General features: G+C 31.8%; 3 protein-coding genes across 8 annotated transcripts; 1 reads left to right on the top strand and 2 right to left on the bottom strand.

Annotated features, from left to right (window-relative positions):
* Positions 1-4149: 4149 nt before the first annotated feature.
* On the bottom strand, positions 4150-8196 carry LOC113853842 (probable serine/threonine-protein kinase PBL7). 2 transcript variants are annotated; one of them, XM_027484510.1, is made up of 6 exons: positions 7916-8196; positions 6589-6827; positions 6276-6411; positions 4995-5253; positions 4719-4851; positions 4150-4537 (listed from the first exon to the last, which is right to left on the bottom strand). In XM_027484510.1, exons 1-6 carry the CDS (start codon positions 8067-8069, stop codon positions 4262-4264), a joined length of 1197 nt encoding a protein of 398 aa, XP_027340311.1. In that variant the 5' UTR covers positions 8070-8196; the 3' UTR covers positions 4150-4261. The 2 variants fall into 2 exon arrangements, with proteins under 2 accessions (XP_027340311.1, XP_027340310.1); XM_027484509.1 differs by having other exon boundaries at positions 6589-6833.
* Positions 8197-10511: 2315 nt separating this feature from the next.
* LOC113855227 (multiprotein-bridging factor 1b) lies at positions 10512-12480 on the bottom strand. The gene is made up of 4 exons (XM_027486775.1): positions 12261-12480; positions 11718-11801; positions 10945-11027; positions 10512-10829 (listed from the first exon to the last, which is right to left on the bottom strand). The coding sequence occupies exons 1-4, from the start codon at positions 12400-12402 to the stop codon at positions 10710-10712; spliced, it is 429 nt and encodes a 142-aa protein (XP_027342576.1). The 5' UTR covers positions 12403-12480; the 3' UTR covers positions 10512-10709.
* A 785-nt stretch (positions 12481-13265) lies between these two features.
* Positions 13266-20966, top strand: LOC113854848 (plant cysteine oxidase 4-like). Of its 5 annotated transcripts, XM_027486113.1 has the most exons (7): positions 13266-13517; positions 13651-13667; positions 14205-14403; positions 14576-14721; positions 14844-14991; positions 19648-19851; positions 19976-20391. In XM_027486113.1, the coding sequence occupies exons 3-7, from the start codon at positions 14301-14303 to the stop codon at positions 20092-20094; spliced, it is 720 nt and encodes a 239-aa protein (XP_027341914.1). In that variant the 5' UTR covers positions 13266-13517; positions 13651-13667; positions 14205-14300; the 3' UTR covers positions 20095-20391. The 5 variants fall into 5 exon arrangements, with proteins under 5 accessions (XP_027341914.1, XP_027341915.1, XP_027341913.1 ...); XM_027486114.1 differs by having other exon boundaries at positions 13651-14403; positions 19976-20966; XM_027486112.1 differs by lacking the exon at positions 13651-13667.
* The last annotated feature ends 4105 nt before the right edge of the window (positions 20967-25071 follow it).

A 25071-nucleotide genomic window follows, 5' to 3' on the forward strand; every position in this document is an offset into this window, starting at 1 on the left:
TAATAATAATAATAAAATACTGATGAATATCTTTTAAGTATTATTGATATACTTTTATTATGACACGATAAAAAAAATGTCATTTATTAATATATAAATGAAAAAAATTAGGTTATTAAGAATAATTTTTCTTAGTAGAATATTTGTTTAACATAAAATAAGTTAATAGTAGAAATTTTAATTTATACCAATAAACAATACCTTATACTAATATTTAATGTATTGATAATATATATTTAACATTTTTATTAACAAGATTATTTGTTGGCATGATATCATTTTGTTAGTATATATTCATAATATCTATATTAATGGTTTAGTTTTTGTTAAAAAATTATTAACAAAGAATAATTTACATTAAATTATTGATAAATTATAATTTTATAGAGCAATTTTTAATAAAAAAACTTTAACTATTAATTTTGCTGATTAACAATATTTTAATACAAATTGGATAACTTTTTTGTACATATAATTTGTGCCTCTACCTACTTTTCTATCTTTATATTCATTTATTTTTTTTTTTCTTAATGGAAGGAGATGATTGCTGTTGCTTTACACGTCAGTACTATTCAAAATAATGAAAACACATATTCTACTGAACGCAAATAATGTAGCAAAAGGGAACTCCAATCATCCCCTCTGCATAAAAGTGATTCTAATCATAACCATATCCTTTTTAGATGAAAAAAAGCAGTGATCAGTTTGACCAGTTTTTACTAGTTTATAAAGCAGCTCTGGATCTAACTTGAATTAGATTTGGTTAAGTCAAACACATCTTTGTCTTAATCAGTTATTTTGTCAAATCAAAATTAACAAGATAAATGAAATTAAAAACTTGAGTAGCTTCCACTTTTCTTAAAAATAAAGAGTTTGTTGCCACCACTTTTCAAGTGTGTCATTCATATGGAAAATATTTTTTAAAACGTTTAAAAAAGGTTGACAAAGGTATACATGGATGAAAATTCAATTATTTAATTTATACATCATCTATTTGATTTGACAAATAAATCTTAGTCCACATTTAGTGGTCAATAATTATACAGAAATGTCTTAATTGGATAAGGATAGATAATGATCGAAACTCACATCTCATGCTAGTTGTGATGGTTCGGCCAGGGGGTGTGTTCAATTGCAATTAAGACCTTTGAAAACTTAGCTTCATAAGAACTAAAAAACCATCTCAAAGTCAGAACTATGTGTTATCGTGAAATTAAAGAGATATCACCTAAATAGTCAACTGAGTTTTAGGTTGTAGACAGTCGAATAAGGCATATAATTTTCGTTATTAATGTGAGTTTGAATTATAATTTGATTTTAAAATCCTTAAATTATGAATTCAAATTTTCATTTTCGCTTTACAACACACGTCTCTGAGCATGGATGTATTCAGAAACCAAACCAAAGAAAGTATGAAAAGGCTAAAAGTGAATAAATTTCAGGGTTTACTATTGATTTGATCTCCAAAATTAATATAAAAGTATCCTGTGATAAATCATTTTAATCCTTAACATTAATGCATGTAAATCAAGATAGTCCCCATATTAATGCGTATAAGGAAGCAAATTAATCGTTCACACCAGTTTTACGATTGTCAAAGTCGTAACCAATTCTTTATTTTAATATTAGTGACCAAATTGATCAGTGGCGTAATTTTGAAGAAAAAAAATATGATTTTTTTATTTAATTTTCATCTATTTTAATTCATTTTAATCCAGATCTAATCTGTATTACGCACTCGAATGTATGAGTGAATTTATTATTAAAATTTATTTTATATATATAAAAACTTGAACTTAAGTTGTTTGCTAACTGGACTAACTTCTCTCGATATAAAATATTTTTTATTCATAAACTTTGACATAAAATATTGTATTAATAAGTCATAATAATGTAATTTATAAAAAAATCTATATATAAATTAAAAATTTTCACTTGTTTGTATTTTTATATTTTAATTTATGTTTTCTAATTTATAAAAATATTTTCTAAAATACTTTAAGATTAAGTTTTTCAGATTTTATGTAACTTTATAAATACTCATGTAATCCACAATATACTTAGTAATTTTTCTAAATTATAAAAATAAGAAAAGTTAAATATTGCTGAGATACTATAATATGTCAGGTATTTTAGTTTTCTTTTAATTATAATCGAACTTAATATAGCTTTGTTTTTTTAATGTATTTTTATTTTAAAATAAATTTTATTTCAATATTTTGGGCTTATCTTTTTTTAAGTTACATGTATCCTTTACATGATTCAATCTGGATTGATTCATCAATAACAAATTTTTCATTTTCAATATTTTAAAAAATTATATTTATTGGAATTAAAATTTAAAATTACAAATCAAACTAAAATAATCTTTTACTTTTTAACACCTACTTTAATTTTAAATAACAAATATCTCTTATTTTAATTAGAATATTAAGCGGTCTCACTTTTCAAATTTTTATCAAATTTATTCAAACATCCATTATAATTACTATATATTTCAATCAATCATTTACTTTCCTACTGTATTTCTATATATATATATTATAATTACCATATATTGAGTTTGAACAAAAAAGAGAATAAGTATTTAATTAAGTTTTCATTTAATAGTAGATTTCACATAACATAAGTGATAAAATATTTCTTTGAATATATTTTTTTCTCTTGACAATATAAATTCAAATTCGAATTAATATAGTCTTTCCTTTACATTTCTTTTAATACAAGTCTATTGATTACTTTATTTTTTAAAATTCAAAATTGGCATGCTATATTATAGGGGTGAATAGTATGGCAAAAATGAGGTACACAAATTGTTTTGTATATAACATGCAAATCAATATTCATCTAAAAAAAATCTATAAATGTTTAATAAAATCATAATTCAAATTAAAAAATGCTCTTTTTGTGTGAGTTCCTTTCCTCATTATGTTAGTAATTACAAATATCTTAATTTGTGATATATTAAAAAAATAATATATTATGAATTTAATTTTAATGCATTATCAATATAAAACATTTTATTCTATCAATCAATTCAAAAATATAGTAGATATGACTTTTAAATCAATTATGAAAAAATTGATAATTTTTATTAGTATAATACATCGTTAATAAATGACAATTTTTATTGCATTTCAATTAAATTCATATATTATTTCATATAATAATAATAATTGTTTCCTCAAATCTACTTCTGACAGGACTGATAGGTCATACTATGATATTATTGAGGGAAATATACACCTAACAGTAAAATTTTCTGAACTTCATATAAAAATAAATTTAAGAACGATGTACATGATTGTAAGATAGATAAATCTTTTACAACGATACAAGGTTTCTAAAGCTATTAATATTTATTTATTTTAATTTATTATATCTTTTTTATTTTCCCATTTATCACGCTAGTGTTAAGGTAATTAATTGTACTGTAATAGATTGTCCTTTAAACTTTAGATATACCCTACGGTCCTCACCTGAAAGTGTATCATCGCTTATTCTTTTAGCAAACCTTTTTTCTTTTCTTCTTTTTTCGTGAATAGATAAACAATATTGTATAGATTGCATTTGTAAAAGCGACATGCGAACGAAATTAAAGTGATCTAAATTTCTATGACAATGACCATTGACTTGGGAGCATAGAAATATGGATCGATGATCGATTGTGGCAAAGCAATTGTCTAAACACGGATTCTTATTCACGTACTAGAATTAGAAATGGGGTTAAATATTTGAGAATCTTACATAGATTTCGTCAATCATATTTACATATTTAACCAAACATGTACTAATGATTTCTCCCATGATACGTTTAATAGTCTTCCACTTTCTATTCTTTTGCCATAATGCGGACTAGCAGTAGCAATATATGAACCTATGCCCCAGCCAGAAAATACGAGAATCCCCCAAAGGCATGTTGAATTATTATTATTTTCATTTTTGTTTTGTTGGTCTTCAAGGATACAATAATTGAATATTGAGAACCATAATGATTAGTAAAGCACCAAACAACCAACTATAATCCGGCTTATCTTATATTGGAACTTAAATGGAGATCCTTAAGAAGAACCTTCAATCACAAAGTAAAATATAAACAAGTCTAATATTTCATCAATTGAACCATATCAAGGGCACCATTTTTTCCCCTCTTCAAAAAGGCATCATATGGTTTAAGATTACAAAGAGGCTGCAACTACCAAGCCTACAAATCTAAGTTTGGTAACCGTGTACTTATCCTTCACTTAAATGTTGATAAAGATTACATATTTGCATTAACTTGATGTTGGGCCGGGGACAACTTAGGGGAATGGAAACTAGAGTAGCTGCCTACCATTGAGGTGGACCTGTGAGTCTTCACCAGTGGAACCAATGACTGCACAACATCTGCCATTAGTGGTCGATAATCCGCCTCTGGTTGCACGCACATTGCAGCAATTGCAGCTACCTGGACAACCTCTTTCATAGAGTACTGTCCCTCCAACGCAGGATCCATAATCTTTGCAACCTTTTCTCTATCAGTCAAAAGGGGCAAAGCCTAAACACAATAAGCACATGCAAGTTTGTTAGAAAGATCAAGTGCTGAAATACAAATGCAACTCAACTAATATTCTTCTTCCCATAAACGGAAATACTGGAATACCAATTGAACAAATAACTTTCACTGAGCAGTACAAAATCAACATAACTAGATTGGTGAAAAGAATTAACAAACACACCCACGAAACAAGAACACCTTCCCCAGGTGATCTCTTCATATCAACTGGCACTCGGCCAGTAAGCAGCTCCAAAAGTACCACACCATAACTGTAAACGTCTGATTTTGTTGTTAAATGCCCTGTTAGTGCATATCTGCACAATCAACCATTCCACAGTACAAAACATAAAATAATCATGAGATGAAATCACTCAAAGAACAACTCCTACAATAAAAACCAATATTTTACTAGCAGAATAAACAAAACAATTTTAACAGACTGAGTTAAGATTTGTACTCAGGGGCAACATATCCTTGGGTGCCCAAAACTCGAGTTGAAACATGTCCACCAGCTCTATCAGGTCCAAGCTTTGCCAATCCAAAATCAGAAACTTTAGCATGAAATTTCTTATCCAAGAGGATGTTGCTGCTCTTAAAATCCCTGTGAATCACTGGGGGACAGACATGTTCATGAAGATATTCCAAACCCTTAGCAGCTTCAAGTGCTACTCTTAATCGAGTTTCCCAATCCAACTTCATGGGAGTAACATTAGAATCTACAAGAAAATCAACACGTCAAAACCAACCCAAACATACAAATAACCAACAAAAGTTAGCAACCTTAGTTGCAGACACAACACCCTGGGAATTTTATACTAACTAGTTCACTATCTAAAGATTTTACAAGAAAATGGGAGGAGACAAAACAAGTTAATTGATGATGTTGTATTATCTGGAATAAGAGACTAACACTTAAAAAAAAGAAAAGAACAAAAAAGCTTCAAGACATACTCCAGAAATACAGAATACGAAACAATTATAACATTTTATTACAAATCATCACAGATATAAGAATCATTGCACCAGGTTCTGATCAAATTCTCATAATAGCTCAAATTGACAAACAAAGAATACAAATTTTATGCTAAACAATATACATGACCCATCAAACATTTCCTCTAATATGTCAGGCATTCTACATTTTCAATTTTCAATTTTCATCCTCATTCCACATAACTAGATGTTCTAGAGTTCAAATGTTAGTGTGGTGTAAAAGATAAGGCTTATGATGCATTGGTTCATACTTCATACATTCTGTAGACATTGGTTTGACGGATAGTAAATCGATTGCATATTGCTTTTGCTTATCATGTTGATTTTCATTTATTTATTTATAAATATTTCTGTACAAGGTATAGGTTAACACAAGAGTTCAGGAAGGAAAGGTGTTAACAAAGCGTGCTGCAAAATATGATGAATACAACATATTTATCTATCATCTAATACATTCCAAATATATTTGGAAAGTGTTGCTCATTCAGACTAAAAAACGGTTCTACTTTTATTTTTTCCTTGCTGAGCAGCTGGGGTGGACTAACATATGAAGGAAAGCAAAAGCAGAGATTGTTATATCAAAATTCCAGGGACATATGATATGTCTATCCTATCATGAGGATATGAGCTACTGACTGTCAGGTAAGAAAAACTATATGTAGCCTCATCCATTCACAGCATTCCAAATTAGCAAAGAACAAAAACTTCTCAGCATATATATATATATATATATATCATTACTTACTGCTGACAGGATAAAGATGTTCCTGCAGTCCACCATTTGCCATATATTCATATACCAGCAATTTATGATTATTATCAGAGCAGTACCCAAGCAATGCCAGCAGATAAGGAGAATGCAACCGACTTAGCAATTCCACCTACAGTGAGATGTAATTAACCAATTCAACTCAATCCCCAAAATGAATTGCATTTCCAAGCTATTGATTGCTATCTAATTTATTAACTCATGGTCATAAAAAGTATGAAGATTCATAATTTCCACAGTTTCTAGAAAAGAAACAGTACTGGCCAAAATGTTCTAAGAGGCAACAAACCTCTACTTTAAATTCTTCTTCTCCTTGCTTTCCTGCCTGATCCATGAATTTAATTGCAACTTTCCTGCCATCATTGAGCATCCCCCGGTAAACAAGTCCAAATCCGCCATGACCAATGACATTGGACTTGCTGAAGCCCCCCGTTGCTGAATGCAGCTGCTTGAAAGTGAACACCTGAAGTCCTTTTTCAGCAACAACTTGCAGATTTGCAAAGTCACTTTTCTCATTAAGGTTTGCATCTTCAACTAACATAAAGTGAACCATAATCTGTCAGTAAGTGGGCCATCGATTTACTCAATTAAGGTAGAAAAAGAAAAGACAAAATAGTTATAAAGTAAACAACCAAAAGTTACTTTCAAACCATTCAGTTTCAAAATTTGAAAATAAAAATCAAGAAATGGCAAATCATGATAACATTCAAGATATACTTCTTTTCTCTATCTATCCCTTTTCTTGAGTACTTTCGGATAGTTACAATACAAATGAGTAAATACACCCCAAAAGAAAAAATAAAATAAATGAATACCAAAGAACAAGCAGTATCAATATTGGGCATGGCATATTTCGCTTTTTTACAGTTGTAGAGATTGATATGTGATTGTCAAAATAAAATTGAATACAAAGGAAATACAAGGCCAGCTTGGCTTGAGAAAAAAATATTTTGTTTTCATTTCTTGTTTTAAAAAATAATTACAAAACCGTCACCTTTGTTCTCACTTATTTCATGTTGGCAATGATTTTGCATAGGAATGGCAATTTCACCATTGCCCGTGTCAATCTTTGAGAACAGGAAATAAAAAAAATAAAAAATACCATCTTTGTAATCATTTGTGAACTCAGAGGAGGAAACAGAAACCAAAATTTCAAACAGGCCTTAATATGTCCTGCTTGATATGCGAACATCACCAAATTTTTAGACAAGAAAGGAGCACATATAAATAGTACAAACAACACAGTTGCAACAAAAATCAGTTCAACAAATGTTCTAGTGCATTTCATTAGCCAAATTTTCCATTTTAAGATGAACATGCATGAAACTAAAAAAAAAAAAAAAAAACCAACCCCTCAAAAACACATTTTTTTTTCACCAATTTTCCTGAAAAAAATAATTGCCAAAATTTCCACTGGACCCAAATCCAGGAGGGAGAAAAATGCAAAAAAAGAAAAAAAGAAAAAAAGAAAAAAAGGAATACTACACAAAGAAACACCACCCCATTATAAGTGGCACAAAATCTAATACATCCCTTCAATCACTCTTTATTTCAGAGTGTAGAAAACAAAACCTTCCACTCTCTATTTTCTCACATTTTCACAAAGAGACCCAAACCTTTAAAGCTTTTGCGGAGCTTGGAGACCTTGTTGCGGATGTAGCAGTAGTATGCGAAAGCAACAACCAAAGCAAAAACAGCGATAGATGCAACCATTAAGATACCAACGAGAGCAACCTTTGCCTTCCTTCTATACCCATCATCTTCCTCCATTTCGAATTTTTTCTGAGGACCAAAAAAAAAACCCTAACCCTAGAAATGCTTAAAGCATGACGAGAAGAAGAGAAGCAAAATGTAATGGTTGCAGCTACGAAGTTTGAAGACACACTCTGACTCACTCTCCCTCCCTCTCTGTTCTTTTTCTCTGGCGCGTAGAACACTGATACTGATACTAACACTTTTTTTTGCTGTTTCGTCCCCATACTCATTGCAATTTTCCATTCCTTCAAGTATTTTAACAATATTTTCCTTCCTTCCTCTTATATGGACTAACGCTAACTCTCAATATGATACAAGATGTAATTGGTGGGGCAAAATAGTTTAGAACCAATTTTTAAAATATTTTTATTAATAAAAAATGTTTTCAAAAGTTCATTGATGAAAGGTTTAGGAGAGAGGGGTGAAATAGAAAATAAAAGAAACAGAGGAATTTGGTTGGATACTGTTTATATTTAGTACCTATGATTTATTTTTTTAAAACATGTAACTGCTTGTTTGGCCAACTTTCTAAAAAAGGTTTACAAAAAACAAGTGATTACTTTTCTGCAGTAATCCATCACTAAACATAGGCTTTGTATAATTAGCTATGCAAGAGAATATATTATTGAGGTAAAATACAATATTATATCTGGTTAAAAATGTAATAACAATTTTTTTTAAAAACTATAATAACTTGTTGATATAGTAATGGTATAATATTATTACTTTTATTTGATTTTATTAAGAAAAAAATAATATACAATATTAAAAGAACACAGGGTTGTTAATTTTAGACAAAAATCACTCACATTTGATAATGTCTCTCAAATAATTATTATTTGCTAAAAAATGTTAAAGGATAAAATTTAGGTATAATTTCTTTAATATTTTTCATATTATTTTTAAAATAAAATTATATAATTTATATAACGAAAGTTGACATTTGATATCAACATAGATTATGTAAAAATTAATTTTAATTAAAGAAAATATCAAAAAACTTTTTTAAAAAATACACTTAAATTTTGTTGATTATGAAATAGCTGTACAAGCAAACCTGCCAAAATGATTTAGGAAGATGAGTTAAAGATACAAAGCACTGAAAGCAGTATTAAAACAATTGGGCCTTTTTAGAATTTTAGAAAGAAGGATCCCCAAACTCCAAATAATATGAATGGAATGTGAAAGGAGAAAAGAAGGGAAATGTGAGGGGCGTTGGGATGCAAAGAAACAACGTTGCCGGCACTTTTATGAGGCTTGATTGGATGGATATCATTATATGAACCAAACACAAATAGGACAAAACTTGCCCATTCATTATGCCCTTGGGTCTCAGGTCTCACTCTACTGTGGAATGACCCTCATCAAACAAGCCCTCCCTTGAGTTAAAAATATATAATATGACAGTAATGTTTTTTGAAAATATTTAAAAATAATAAAAAATATATCTTTTAAATAAATTCAACTAAACATATGTAGGTAAAACAAGGTGCAATTATGATAACGACAATAATATGATACTGTGGAGAATTCTTGAACTTGAACTTCTATTTAATCAAATATGACTTACTACACCAAGAGATATGCCAATTAAAGCAGCATACTATGCTATTGTTTGTCCGATTTCTCGTTGAGGTATTTGTTGCTCATTCTTTTAATAAATTCTGCATTGAAGTATGCTTACATTCAAAATTCAAGTTTATTTTCTTCAAAGCAAATAAAAATCTACATATATTTTTTAAAAGATCATTCTTAATTTTGAGTGGGGTCGGCAAATCCTTTGTTGGACAGATACCTTCAACGCCGGAGAGGCCGGCAACACAGCTTGGATTTCTCTGATATGAGTTTCGGATTAAAACACAAAATACGCTTTATTTTTTTATATTAGAGGGAATATGATAGATTAAACTGCGTTGAGTTTTTTAAATAATTTTTATTTATTAATTATTTTTCAATTAAAAATAATTGAAAGAAGAAAAATTGTTTCTCTCCTAAACCAGCCTTTAATTGTTAACAAACATCATAACTAAAAACCAAAGACAAAGTAATAAACAAATAATGGTACCTAAGACACTAGATAACTCATGAACCAAAGACACTAAATTTTTCACAGTTGAAATTCAAAATATTTTATATTTCATTTTTAAAACAATAGTAGAATTTCATGGCATTCTTAGGTGAAAATTTATTTTCCTTTTGATGCCATTCGCATGTTAATTTTATAAACATATTTAGATTATCTCATGTTTCTTAATAACATGATATAATCATGTTAGAAACGCATTTTATATCAACTGTAATTAATAAGACCTACAGCCAATCAAGATGAGTTCGTATTGAATAAAAGTTATCTATTTCTTTTCACCATGATCATACGATCTTACTTATAACACGAGAAGATCCAAATTCCAAAATTTAAATCCTCGCAACACTAAAGCGTCCATATCATGAACACAGCATCACTGCACCAAGGTAAATTTATGCTGAAAATACATCTTTATTTATGAGAATACACAATGTTTCAACAAGTAAAAGAGTGCGGTTGCCACACTAGTTGTCTCTCCTGCATACACACATAATCAGCGTGCAAAAGCAACCAACCTGGGCAGTGACATAAAAACCTAAACTAGATACATATGCGTTAGATTTGCTTCCTTATTTCTTGCCACGCAGTTTGGCACCAAGGGCTCTCTCCAACTTGCCAATTATCTGCTGGTTTGGAATGGCTTTCCCTGACTCATACTCCTGGATCACTTGAGGCTTCTCATTGATCAGCTGCAAGCAATTGTGCTCTTCGTCAATAATCACAAACAATAAATGATGAAGATAAAGTCACACAGAATATATGTGGTGGGTAAGAGGGAGCAAGAGAAACAGAATAGAGCAATACTTGAGCAAGCTGAGACTGTGTAAGTTTCTTGTCCATCCGAGCCTGCATTATAGCTTTCTTGAGTTCAGTTGGTACCCGATCATCTGCGCACATAGGTTTAACTGGCATGAGCATTGAAGTAGGACGCGGTGCAAGTCACACACACACACACACAAATGAAATTTTGATCTTAGAAAGGATTAATAAAAGATCCTTCATTGAAGTTCAAAGCTATATCGATATAAAGCTCCTCTATTCTATCTATAACAATATGTTATCCAAGAATCTAAATAATTCAACCATTTTTTACATTCATAGAGCCAAGGTACACAACAGCGAAAAAAAGAAGATTGCCGATGCAATTATTAAATCAAGCAGATGGAAAACTATAATCTACACATTGTAGACAAGGCTCAGTTTTATAATTGCTGCAGTAAGATGATATTAAAATCTAATTTAGAACTTGCACATCAAGTAATAAGATGGGATATCAATTTGCACAAAAATGTTTGCTTAGAATTAGCCTTTGTTGATTCTGAATCCAATTGCACAAAAGAATATGAATTTTCCCTGTATGGAATGCTGAAAGATAATATTTTCATTAAATATTAAAAAAGTTAGCACAAAATAGCACAAGCAAATAAACTACTGTATAGCATGCAGCCAACCAAAACATGCTCCAAGCAAAAAATTTACTGTTGAATCCTCCAAAAAGCTGGAATGAGATTTTTTCAACGGTAGAAATTAGAAAATGTAAACAATTGAAATAATAAAATATATATAACTACACTCACGAGATAGATTCTCTGTATCATCATCCAACCTCTTAGTATTCAATGAAGTGCTACTAGAAGCAGATTTGTTCATTCCAGCATTATCTGCATAGAGCAACTCAACAATAAGCACTCTGACCAACCAGATACAAAATAGCCAATAAAGATGAAAGAGTGAGAAAGGTTCATAAATTTAACTCTGGTATATTAAAGCACCCACCGTGCTAAACGATCAACCCATAAGAAAATACCAATAACACGACCACCAAAATAAGTTATATTATTTATTAACTATTATAAGCAACGATAATATGAAAACCCCATACATTCCTGTTTCAGATAACTGATCAGCATCACGATTATCAACACATAAATCATCATCAAGTATAAAACCATAAAGAAAAAGGGGAAAATCATCAAGCATCAGTAAAAAGCAGTTGAGTTAATCCGAAATTATACAATGAACTCCGATCAAAAGCATAAAAGAATCAAACAATAAATTGATGAACATATTTTTCCTTAAAATCGAAACTAAGTAATCGTAGGGTTAGGGTTTTGGCCAACATTTTTTGATGGTATCGATTTCGGCGCCGGTGCGGCGGGCGGCGTTGACGGCTTTCTCGTCCTTGCGGGCGGCGGCGGTGGGAGCTTTCTTGCGGAGCACCACTGGTTCCCAATCCTGCGAGACAGGTCCTGCTCCTGACATTTTCCGAGGTTTGGTTTGCTTGTGTCGGAAACTGCTTCTTCTTAGCGTTGTTGGGTCGGTGAAGCCTTCTAGGGTTTCTGCGATGAGATTTGAATGTGGATAGTAGCGTGGGGCGCACGTCTGGGTCCCACCTATTTGGGCCCCTCACCTTATTGGGTTTGGGCTTTTTCGGTTCGAGTTTTATTGCATGATGTTGGTGAATTAATTATTCATGGAATTTCCATCCTAATGATAATAATCATAATATTATAAATGGGAATGAATATCGCCTTTCAAAAATAAAATAAAAAATAAAACTGGGGACGAATATGAAGGAACTCTAATTTTAAATACTAGAATGACTCATAGTAATTAGACTTAGTTACTAAGAGAGACAACAAAAGTGATAAAATTTGTTGACATTGAGAAGTGTAAAAACTAAAATATCAAAATTGCCTTTCATTATTTGTTTGGGAAATAATATTATTTTGAAGTAATTAATTTTTTTAAAAAACTTTCCTTACAAATTGATAAAAAATTTAAATGAATTCAATCAAATATGCAAAATGGTACCAAACATTATATAAAATTTTTTCAATTTATGATTTAGTTTTAGTTTAAATAAACACAACAGTGTTTTTTAAAATTTTATAGGATTTTAATAAAAATAATGTTAAACTATTAAATACAATTAATATAAATTTAAATAATTTCAATAATCAACTTTGTGTTAAAAATGTGTGTCACAGTCTATGAAATTGACTTTGCTAGCAAATGAAAGAAGCACCTAGAAGAATAACCAAGACAAAAATGAAATTATAGAAGAAACAAAAACAAAAAGTGAAGATGCCATGACCAAGACCCAGCTGGAGTTCAAAAAAATCATAGAAAAGTAATGTGCCTTTAACCTCAAAAATTAAAAAGGAAAAATAAATAATAAACAGTGTGATGACGTGTTGAAGATCTTCCTTGGGCCTCTCCATCGTCTCTTTTCACCTTCTTCATCTTTTCCCCTTCCTCATCCACGTTTTTTTTTTTTTTTACTTGGTGGCAATCCCTTCCTTACTCCAACCTCTTCTATCTTCGTCTACTTTTGCACAAGAACCTTCTTCTCCTCCCAGTAATGGGTTACACAGGTACGGTTCTCTCTCCTTAACTTTCTTCCATTTTCTGCTTCGCCTTTTTGCTTATTTTTTCTATTGGAATCTCATGCCCCATTTATGGTTCTCATCCAAAATTAATATTTTATGTGTTTTCTCGCCTTTTCAGCTCACGTCTTCTATTGGGTCAGTCTCTATTTTCCCAGTTTTTTGTTCACTGTTGTTCTGCAAAATTTTCCTGGTTTAACAGTGTATGCTATGCTTCTTTTGTTTCTGGGGGAAAATGAGCGCTTTGTTCTTGAAAAATCACATTGGATTCTGTAGCATTTGTACAAGAACGGAAGTGAAAAAATGATGAAGGGATTTAATTTTTATCTGTGCATAGTTTGTGGGGCTCGTTGTTTTGTACAGAAAAATGGACATTTTTTTATTTGTATGTGTGGAGAAACTATGGAGCAGAATGCGATTGAATCTCAGTGTTTTGGAATAAAATTTCTTGCTTCCCTAATGCTATATTTAGATCGAGTAGTGATTTGCTATTAGACTTCTTGTGATATCTATGAAGTAAAACTCATTTACTTTTGGCTCTGCTATCACTCTTTTCTTGTTCAATAGGCCCTTAAATTAGATTATCTGTGAGGGATCATCTGCAGCTATTCAGATTCATAACCATTGGTTTCATTCTGAGACTAAAATACAGTTATTATCCAATTGTATATCCAGTCCCTATTGCAATCGATAAGCTGCTTGCGAGGGTTTATCAGTGTGCTGAATTTGGGGATTTGTTCTGAGTAGATTAGTTGATCACACCTCTACAAGATGCCATATTATATACAGAGACTTTATAGGCTATGCAAAGCATCCTTTTCACCAAATGGACCTGTGTCAGAAGAAGCTGTTGCAAAAGTTTGTGAGAAGTTAGGTATGCTGATTTATGAGTCTTAAAATACACAATCACATCACACGTTAACTTCTTTATCATACTTTTGTTTCCCTTGGGGTTTTCTACATCAAATGATTTTGATCTTGCCACATAAAAGTTTTGTTGTCTAACTGAGAATTTTGCTATAACCTTTAATTTAATGTTGTTTCAGAAAAAATCAAGCCATCAGATGTAGGTCTTGAACAGGAGGCACAAATGGTTCGTACTTGGTCTAGTCAAATGCCTGAATGTAATGGGAACCATCAACCACCACCACCAATCAAATACCTGCATTTGTATGAATGTGACAGCTTCTCTGTAAGTATTAATTCTCAGAACTCTGTGTCGTTTCAGTCAGCAATTTTTATAAAATATGATTCTAAGATTCTTATATTGGGCATAGCTAACGAAGTATGATTAATAATTTTTATCTTTATCAGATAGGAATTTTTTGTATGCCCCCCTCATCTGTTATTCCTCTCCATAATCATCCTGGAATGACAGTCTTAAGCAAGCTCTTATATGGTTCAGTGTATGTAAAATCCTATGACTGGATCGATTTCCCTGGCCCAACTGATCCATCTGAAGGTTTGTTCTTTACAGCTTTTACATACTATTTTGTTGCTTAATCCAATTTTTAGTCCTCTGTATCTACGTGGTAATGCATCAAGTATTGAATGTGCTTTGGCTTCCCCTTCTTTGTCTTTATTCTGTCCAAAAAAAAAAAAAAAACTGGGACCATCATCCTTATTGATGTAGGACAAGATGATATTGTGTCATCATTCTCAAAAATAGTTTGTGCCCACATCCAGCTAAAAGGGAAAAAGCAAAGACCTGTGATTAAAAGTCAGCTGTTGATATCTGACTTGTTGATGTTGATATATAGTTAAATACATGCTCTCAGTTAAAACTCATAACTATTAGAGGCAGATTTGGGAGTGCTAAATTTGCTAGAAACTGTAAACTGACAGATTAAATGTTGGTGAATGAAAAACTATGGATAAAGGGTGTCAAAAAGGATAATTCGCTGTTACTTGTTTGATTCTTGCTCGATTCCTCTCTAGTGAAAAAGGCCTTCCTACTCATAAAAATTTAAGGCTACTTTGCTAAAGATGAAGTAATGGAACTTCCATGGTACAGCCTTACTTATGCTAATGTAACACGAACTTTAGTTCTTTATGCCTAAATTTTGCAAGAGGATGGCAGTTTGTCTTATTTAAAATTTAGCGATCAAGAAGCATGGTCTTTAGGTTTTTCTTCATATGCTAGTTTAACACCAACATTAAGAGAATTGAACTTCCCATGAGTTGATAAGCTCTTTCATTTTTCATTATCTCATTGGTCCAGGGATGACCAAGGCTATATATATATAAATATCAATACCTCAGCAGGTAAGCTACGGCCTACAAGGAATCCAGTATTGCACTCGAATGCACTCTGATGAAGTTTGGATTCACTAAAGGAATCTGAGAGGGGATAGGTATTATTGTGGCAGACAACCTAGAGGTTACCAGGACAAAATTAGGGATTCAGCATGGAATCCTTTGTATAATACTTGTGTCAAAATGTAATATGTACTGCATTTTTCTTTTAACAAGGTCTTTTATAGGCATATATAGCTTGATCACAAAATAAATTAATAAACTATGTTATAGAATTTTTCTAATTCTTATAGCCTCACAACATGATTTTAAATTTTAATTCTATCATAATTACCCTAAACCCCAATAAAATCATTATCTTCCTAAACTCTGAAGGCTTGTGGATATAAAACTTTATAATTTCTTGAAACACAGATACTAACTTTTTCTTTGAATGATTTATTGATAAACTGAAAACTACTTGAATGACATTGAAGAAGTGAAACTGGATCTACCAAAGATGTATAATTTCTTGATTCTTTGCTATTGGAGAAATTTCAATGTACAACAGTTTCATTCTCTAGACTTTATGGTTGCTTTCCAAGCTCTCCATATAGTACTTGCTTATTTTTGCTTCTAAGCATGTGTTGCAAATATTTGAATGTACACCAGAATTCATTAAATTCTTACTCTACTTCTTACCATGGCTTTTTAGATTAAATTCAGCTATGTCACCAATTGACAAAGGACAGAAGTGTGAAAGGAATAAGGAGTCTAGCTGTTGATGTATCATATTACCTAGAAATTACTAGATAGACATAGAAGGTATGGAGTTTACCAAAAATCTAGGAAAATTCTGATTATAATATCCATAAGTGGAATTGTTAAATATAAGTTATATCTTATTATGTTTGGAATCTTAATCTTGCAAGGTTGTTAGTTTTATTATGCTGAGCCAAGCTCTTGATCTAATTATTAGTATAATAGGTGTTAGAGCTTTGTATCATATCACATCTTATACCAAACTGTTTTTATATTATTTAGAGTATCCTATTCTCTTCCTCCTGCTATCAAAGAGACCAAAAGACAATACTTTTTATTTGGTGCTTGGTGGCTGTCTAAATATATCCTGATAGATACTGGTTTAGAGAATAGGAATTAACAGAAACAAGCAAAAAGAATTTTATTGAACAGACTTCTACTTCTCTAGATTAGGGAAACCTGAAGTGAAGACGAGTAAGGAAACTTACACTAAAAGATTCCAAGGATTTGAGAGCCTGGTCTTGCCCCACAACTGAATAACCTACTAGGCAACTAACTCGCTCCCTTTGCATTCCTGAGTCTATTTATAGCAATGTAACCAGTTTACTAACATGGATTTACCAACAAAGTCTACTCTAAACTAGCAAGGCCTAGCTAGCAGGCTGGCCCATGTGATTTGTTGGGCCCATCCTTATTTCTCCTAATGTAACCATTTATAATTGGAATTGGGTGCTAACAACACTGTGCCCAAAAGATTCACCTTGTCCACAAGGTGAAGGGCCTGGGAAGTCTTGTAATAGCTTCAAGGGATCCCACCAAGGTCCCATTTCTTGAAACATGAGCAGGAGTGCATGACTCAACATGAATGGAAAATGTGCTTGAGCTTGATAACATGAGGTCAGAATAAGTTTTCTGGGATTTCTTCAGCAAGATTGACTTGATTCTTAACTGTGCAACAAGCAACTGCATATCAACATGAATCTTCACAACATGTGTGAGCTCAAATTTGGATTTTCTAGTGGTGGTTGAGGTTGGCTGGGTTGCATAAGTCCCCTCGCCCCCTTTTTTATGCATGCCAAACTGTGGTGTGTGGATGAAGTTGGGTTCAGTTGAGAATTCTCCAGAGATGCCTTATGTATCTTTGAGAAAATCTTCCTTAACTTACTTGTACAATTGAATTTGGCTTTGTGAGCGTTACCCATTAAATAAGAAAAAGAGCTCAGCCTTTGCCTTATTCTCTCTGCCTCCATCTCTAAGATGCATGTCTTTGCCAAACTCTGTTGGGCCTGACCCATTAGTATTGGGAGAAAACTCCCTTCAGTAGTCAGAACCTAGTGCATTAGGTAAAAAAATTAATCAAATTTCTGTAATTCCAATTTTACCTCCTCCCTCCTATTTGCAAGCAATCTTTTCTTTACTTGATTATGACAATGTTTCAAAATAAAAAAATTTATCGTCTGATTATTGCCTGTCATTACCCTCTCTTTATTTCCAAGATGAAATTGCATTTGTTTCTCCATCTTGCAAGCCAAAAGATGGTTGTCACTACCCTTATTCACTGCTCTGTTTTGTGTTTGTTCCTTCTTCACCATTTACTGATCAGCTTTTTCCTCTGCCTTTCTTATCATAATGCTTATTCTTCTCACTTTTTTCTACTTCCACATTATCAGTCTATTCTTACTACCATGGTTCTGCTTTTTTTTTTTCTCCAAAAAACTTCATCTTCCCTTTGTTTTTCACACCCAAGATTCCCATTCCTCATCTTGGATGCAAGCTGATAGATTCAGATTATACTCAGGTTTGAACAGCTTGAGCACTGTCTTCTCAAACGTCCACCAAGTTGTGTTTTGATTGCCCATTTCCATTCAAGCTGCCAATTGAGAACACCACTTCTCAGAGCCCTCACAAACACAACGATTGGTAGCTTCTCTGCCTTGGGTGTCCCAGTGGCATCAAAGTTTTCCTCAATGTTTATCAACCACCTTTAAGCCTTCTGTCTTTCAAATGCTGTAATCATCATTGAAATTTAGTACTTGTGGCTCTAAGATCAAAGCTCTAATAATACTAGTTGATAGATGTGTCAGGAAATAGGATTTTTTTTCCTTGTTTGACGAGGGAGAGAATAGGAATTAACAAAGGAAAGAACAAAACTTCCATTGAACAAACCCTCTGGATTAGGGAAACCAAAAGTGCACGAGTAAGGAAACTTGCAGTAGAAGACTTTACGGATTGAGAGCCTGGTTACTCCCCCCATCTCAGCAATCAACTCACTTACTCCCTTGACATTCCTTGACTCTATTTGTAGAAACCTAGGCATTTAACTAACTTAACTCAAACAGCTAGGTCTACTCTCAATTACCAATGCCTAACTAACAGGGACTAGTCCACTTGATTTCTTGACTCCATTCTTATTTCTCCTAATGTGTACATTCATAATTGGATCTGGCACTAGACCTCTTCTGCTTGAATCATTTTTGCTTGATAGCTCAGCTAATTGAAGTTTTGAAGGTAGCATTTAATAAGCATTTACATGGATCAAAAGTGCAATTATACCCACTTTTGATTTGTCATGAGAATGAAACTAAAAAAAGCCAATACCCAGTAAAGTAAATATATGCGGAGTTAAAGAAGAGAAATCAACCTTTGTCATTGATCATTCACAATGGAGAGATACGTAGTCATTTTGCTTGATGCTCATAGTTACTCTGCCATATATAATGATACATTAGAGATTCAATCACCACAGATGCTGGGACATATTGTGCGTATCATTCAATGCAGCATGATATTTAATTCATCACTAGGCATAATTATAGTGTGCATAAAAACCAATTTACTATTTAATGTCTGTAATGTCTTAGCCAACAACACTTAATATTTACTTGTTTAAAATTTATTTCCTGATGAAAAAATAAAGATTTTTATTATCTTATTTCACCTACTTGCAGTCTTTTTTATCATTTTTTTTCATGGTAGGTTTCCTCTTAAAAATGCTATCTTTTTTACAGAATCGTGTCCCTTTTCAACCTCTTATCTCTCTTTTCCTCATCTGGGAATTGATAATAATGAATGATTAATAAATTTTAATTTATGGGCCCCACAACCAATTTGTTATTGACAGCTAGAGCAGCAAAGCTTGTCAAAGATACAGAGATGAGAGCACCGAGTCCAACAACAGTTCTTTATCCTACCCTTGGAGGAAACATTCATTGTTTTAGGGCAATAACTCCATGTGCTATCTTTGATGTATTATCTCCACCTTATTCCTCAGAACACGGTAGACACTGCACTTACTTCCGGAAATCCCAGAGGAAAGATCTTCCAGGTAATCTGATTTATATGCATGCACGCATGCATGCGTGCCTGCTTGAGTGATTGATGGTTTCACATGTGAATGTTGTGTTTTGTTAACCATACCATGTTATTTTCAACAATCATTTTAATTTCAGGTAATGCTCAATTGAATGGAATTACAGTTTCTGATGTGACATGGTTGGAAGAATTTCAGCCCCCCGATGACTTTGTGATCCGTAGAGGGTTGTATAAGGGTCCTGTCATTAAAACTTGAAGATTCTCTTGTTTTCTGTATTTTACCTTGAAAAAGAGTAGGTTACATTACAACAAAGAGAATTGTGGAACGAGTTGTCAGAAAGCCAATACAATAATATTTTATTCTTTTGGCTATGTCAGTTAGGCATTTGGTTTGTACATAACAATGCGGTGCTATTTGTAGTCTCTTTTAAGTCACTGACCTCAGCTTAATCCAGTAGATTAGTTACGGAATTTTAAAAAAGATGATGAGTGGGCTTATTAAATTTTGTTTCTTTATTGTTGAGAATAAGATACAATATCATATCATTTTTGTTTTATCTTTGTTTCTTTGCCATGTGTTTACTTGTGTATCTTATGCCATAGCTAAGTATCGAAGTTGGAGGGAAAGTAATTAGATCTGAAATGTTACTCTAATCTTGATTTTCTTGTGTGAATTATGGGTGCTTTTAAATACGCTATTAACGTGTTCGAAAGACTTTTCAAACTGTTCACAAAAGTTAATTGCGTATTTTCTTTTAAATATAACTAGCATATTTGCGTTTTATCCATTATACTGAGGTTAATTCCGTTCAACAAAATTTAGCCTCTGTTTTAAAATCAAATAATTCACATGTGCACTGATGAAAATTACACGTACTTTTGTAAATATATTGTTTGGATCAATTTAAATATATATTTTAGTATGTAATGATTTAAAATTAATTTTATTATATTCTAAATGAGTACTCATTATATGAATGTCATATTTTTAATATAAATTTCAAGCAAAATAATGGCACGTGCGTACTATTTTGTTCCCCGAACACATCTCTTACAACTGGATCCAGATAAGTGTCCTTTTAATCAAATATTATGATGTGTCAAACTTTATATAGTTTACGAAAAAAAGAAAATACCTAGTGTCACAATGAAAGTTAACTGAGACCACGTAGTTCTAGATTACTAAAAAAATATAAGTGTGAAAATCTTACATCGAAGAAAGTTAAATTACATGCAGATATAAGTTTTGCAACCAACTTAAACTGTACCAAGATGGACTGTTAAGTCAAATTTCTTTCCTGATTTTCATAATCAAAATACATTATCTATAGCTCAATTATTTCTTTTTTCCAGGGAAGGAATTTCTTGAGATTCTGACTTCTAATAAAGAAAGTTACAAAGCTACATATAAGATAGCCAGCATCAATTTGAGTAATAGCACGAAGTCTACAGCTAGTATTTTGAAGCCAAATGAACGATACTAGTAGCCAAAATTCTTGCAAAGTTTAACTAAGACCCTCCGCGAAACATGGGCATGTGATCAATTATGATCTCTCTAGTACAACTACACATCATGGCATTATTCTCTTTCTCTCTCTCTCTGTCTGTGTCTGTGTCTGTGTCATAATTTTCTTATGAAGGTTTGTATTTGCTTTGGCGAAAGAATCGCCGCAAAGGTAGGCATTGTATATGCAGACACACCCACGCGAGTATGTGAGAGAGAAAGCACTTAAACCTTGAAACGACCTAGAATCTTTCCATGCATTATTATTTTATGAGAAATCCAATCTCACAGATTACTAGGATGAGTAACAGCCAAAATTCTTAGACTTTGTAATCAGATACTTGATCGAGAACATGGGAAATAATGCTGAAAATTAGAAAGCTCATTTACAAAATTATGCTATAGAGGGCTCTAGTCTCCATAGGTCTATTCCATTATTTTTTTTAAAGACAAAATAAGTCTCACCACGTTTTAGAGGAATATTTGATCGTATATTATTTAGTCTAGTGGTTGGGTTGCATTTATATATTTATTCCAATATACTTCTTTATTGTTAGAATATGCTCTTAACTCCTAAAATAGATTTTTAGTTGCATTCTAACTATTAAGACGAGGAAATTTGGGTTCCATTGATTGGTCAAATTCATAAATTTCATATGGTATAGTTAGGATTGAAACTTTTTTTTATATGTACCAAGAGTTTCTCTCACCTGATAGAGGAAATTAACCTTTTTGAGACTAAGAGATCTGCAAAGTGGATACCTCTTTTAATAATTTTTCATATGCATGGCTAAAATTTAAACCTATGTCAACATATTTAAGGGATTCAATTATCTATCAATTACGCCAAACTTGGTTGGTTGGTTAAGATTCAAGATTAAATCCCATGCCATTTACATTTGTTAGCTATTAAAAGTAGCTTGCATGAAGAAAAGGAACCTTAGTATTATGGAAATCTAAGGACTATGAGAACCAATCTGGTACTAAAAGAAAAAGCAAATCTTTTAGAGCCTAGTGGAAAAGGTTATAATTATACTTGGAGAGAATAAAAGAATGATACCGTTTACATAACTATGATTTTACATTTATATATTTTTAGTACCTGATTATTGTATATATTTTCTTAGATTTTGTGTTGAGAAAATTAATATGACCCTTCCTAATATGCGCATCACTCATTTTCCTAAACAAATCCTAGACATCTAGTAACACTGCTAGCAGGGAGCAACTGTTTAAATATTACATATTCTCACGTAGGCACTATGCCTAATTATATACACATTGTTGCAGATACTATCTAGTAGGTAGAAACTAAGGAAGTAGGTTTTATGTTCTATTCCCCATGTTTTTTATATTGTTTTGTTTACGCTATTTCAATTTTATGCACAAATTAATTAGTATCAGAAAATGATATTCAAGCGTTATTTTCTCAAAACAATTATAGTGTGTTGGACCACCTCCCTTATAGTGTGCTGCTCTTCTATCGTGATGCAAATAGAGGAGGCAAGTGTGAATAACTACAAAAGAATTCCTGCAAAAAAAATTCCAACTTTCAAATCCATAGAAATTCTAGCAAAATAACAAGAGAGTGAAAACATTAATGCTTGGTTTGACTGAGGCAGTGCCATTTATATTATTGAGGTGCGAGTGAGTCACAGTTAGGTGGGTGACATAAGTCTCCTTGACCTTTCCTAATTGCCCTTGAGATGTCGGGTATTGGCAAAATGGTTAATTAGAGCCTAGGTGTAGGAGGTATTTCTCAGGATAGGTATAAAAATCCGGGTCAAATTGATCCATTTTATTGATAAAATTTGGATTCACTCGACCTGAGAGTTTGACCCATCTTTGATATTGAGCATGAAATTTTTTGGTCCGTCTAGCATAATGTGAAAGAAATTAGTAATTTAAATATAATTTTATTGTTAATTCAACATTAAGTGATATAATCATTATAGAATTTGGTTTTAAGAATAACCACAACTACAATTAGAAGTGACAAACTAAGTCAATTATATAATATTAGTCTAATTAAGTTTGTTAAAATATAGACCTCAAACTTTACATTTTTTACTCAAATTAATTTTAAATTTTTTATTCAATTCATCTAAACTTTTCTTTGATTGAGTTCGAATTGGTCTTGACTCGTTTTGGTATGCAAGTTTGGCTCGAGTTTGAGTTTTAATTTGTAACCTATATAAAATATAATTTCTTTTGCTCAATTAATGAAACTTGAAGTCCGAATCAGGTTAAGTAGCTAATTTTACTACGTCTAACAACAATGGATTCATGATAAAAAAAAAAATTATCGCAGCTGTAAGAAACAAATATGTAAAATATGAAGGAAAATAATTATTATAACAGATAAGGGAAGAAAATGACTTCACTACTATTACAGATATAAAATATATGCGCACAAAGTGACTGCAATAGACCAAGCAAATTGAGTGAATTATATATACAAAATTAATAATTAAATGGGAAGGTGGTAGACCTTTGCCAACGGGCAAAAGATGTTATCATATAATAAAACCTGTAATTCTGAGAAAGATTCTTTGCTTCTCTGCAAGTGTTTCTAAAATATAGAACATGTCAACTCCCATGCACAGAAAATGACAAACAATAAAGTTTTTGTAAAAGTCGGTACGTAGAGCTAAGAGAATTCTCTTTTTTTCTTGCAAATCCGCACGAGAACCAATTTCTTCTCTCCTGCGTAGCCTTTCCAATCCAATCACTTTGTTTAATCCTTCGAATATTTGTCTTCATTAAGTTTCTCTCTCCCTATGAGTCCTCCAACGCGCGTAAAAATGCGTTCACACTAATCTATAGGCAAATTTAGGTGTCTTGTAGCCAAAACCTAATCCTTGAAAATGATTCCTCATTGGGACCTACACTCTACAAGGGATTGAATAAATATATAATCACCATGATCTCATGACAAATGGCTCAAATTCTCTCTAAGATGCTGGAGAAAGTAATTCCTTGGACAATAGGGAAGACGATTTACAAATGAGACAATGTTGGGGAATATCAAATATGAGACAAGTTTGTTTTATATATTTACCATGCATGCATAATCTTGCATTTTAGTCATTTTGGCTATCGTTTTTACCCTATATCCTCTCCCCAATACTTTTTAATGTACGTTTGAAAATGAAGTTCAGAGTTCAAATCACATGCATGCATACACACATATCAGATTTACTAACCATTAACTTAAGGTTTTTTTTAAGTGAGATTTTAGAGAAAAAAAAGAAGAAGAAGGGATGATGATATTTTTTTAAAATTAAGAAAATTATATAAAATATTGATAATAAATAAATAAAATGTTAAATTTATATTATTTTTATTTTTAAAAATTAGTTAGAGGTATTAATTGAAAATAACAATTTATCCTCCTCTTTTCTTTTAAAATTTCGCTCTCAAATATAATTTAAAGATATTGATTAAAAAATAAAAAAATAAAAAAATATTCAGTGTTTATTTTTCAATATCGTTAGAAGTATTTAATACAGTGTAGCTCCTTAACTAGTCCTTAGTGTACTTGTTAATGTGTGTATATAATTGTTTTGATTCGTAGAATTTTAGGTTATGCAACGTTGGTCCTCTTTCCTGCGCGCAGCTCTAGAAAAGATAGGTGTGCGACTTGTTGATTGGATCCACAGGGAAAAGAAATCATGGGTTGAGTGCAAGATTTTATCTTAATGTTCAAGTTATCATTTTTATTAGCAA

Source organism: Abrus precatorius, unplaced genomic scaffold (genome assembly GCF_003935025.1).
Source record: "Abrus precatorius isolate BTA unplaced genomic scaffold, Abrus_2018 Scaffold11, whole genome shotgun sequence".
In the NCBI taxonomy this organism is placed as follows: domain Eukaryota; kingdom Viridiplantae; phylum Streptophyta; class Magnoliopsida; order Fabales; family Fabaceae; genus Abrus; species Abrus precatorius.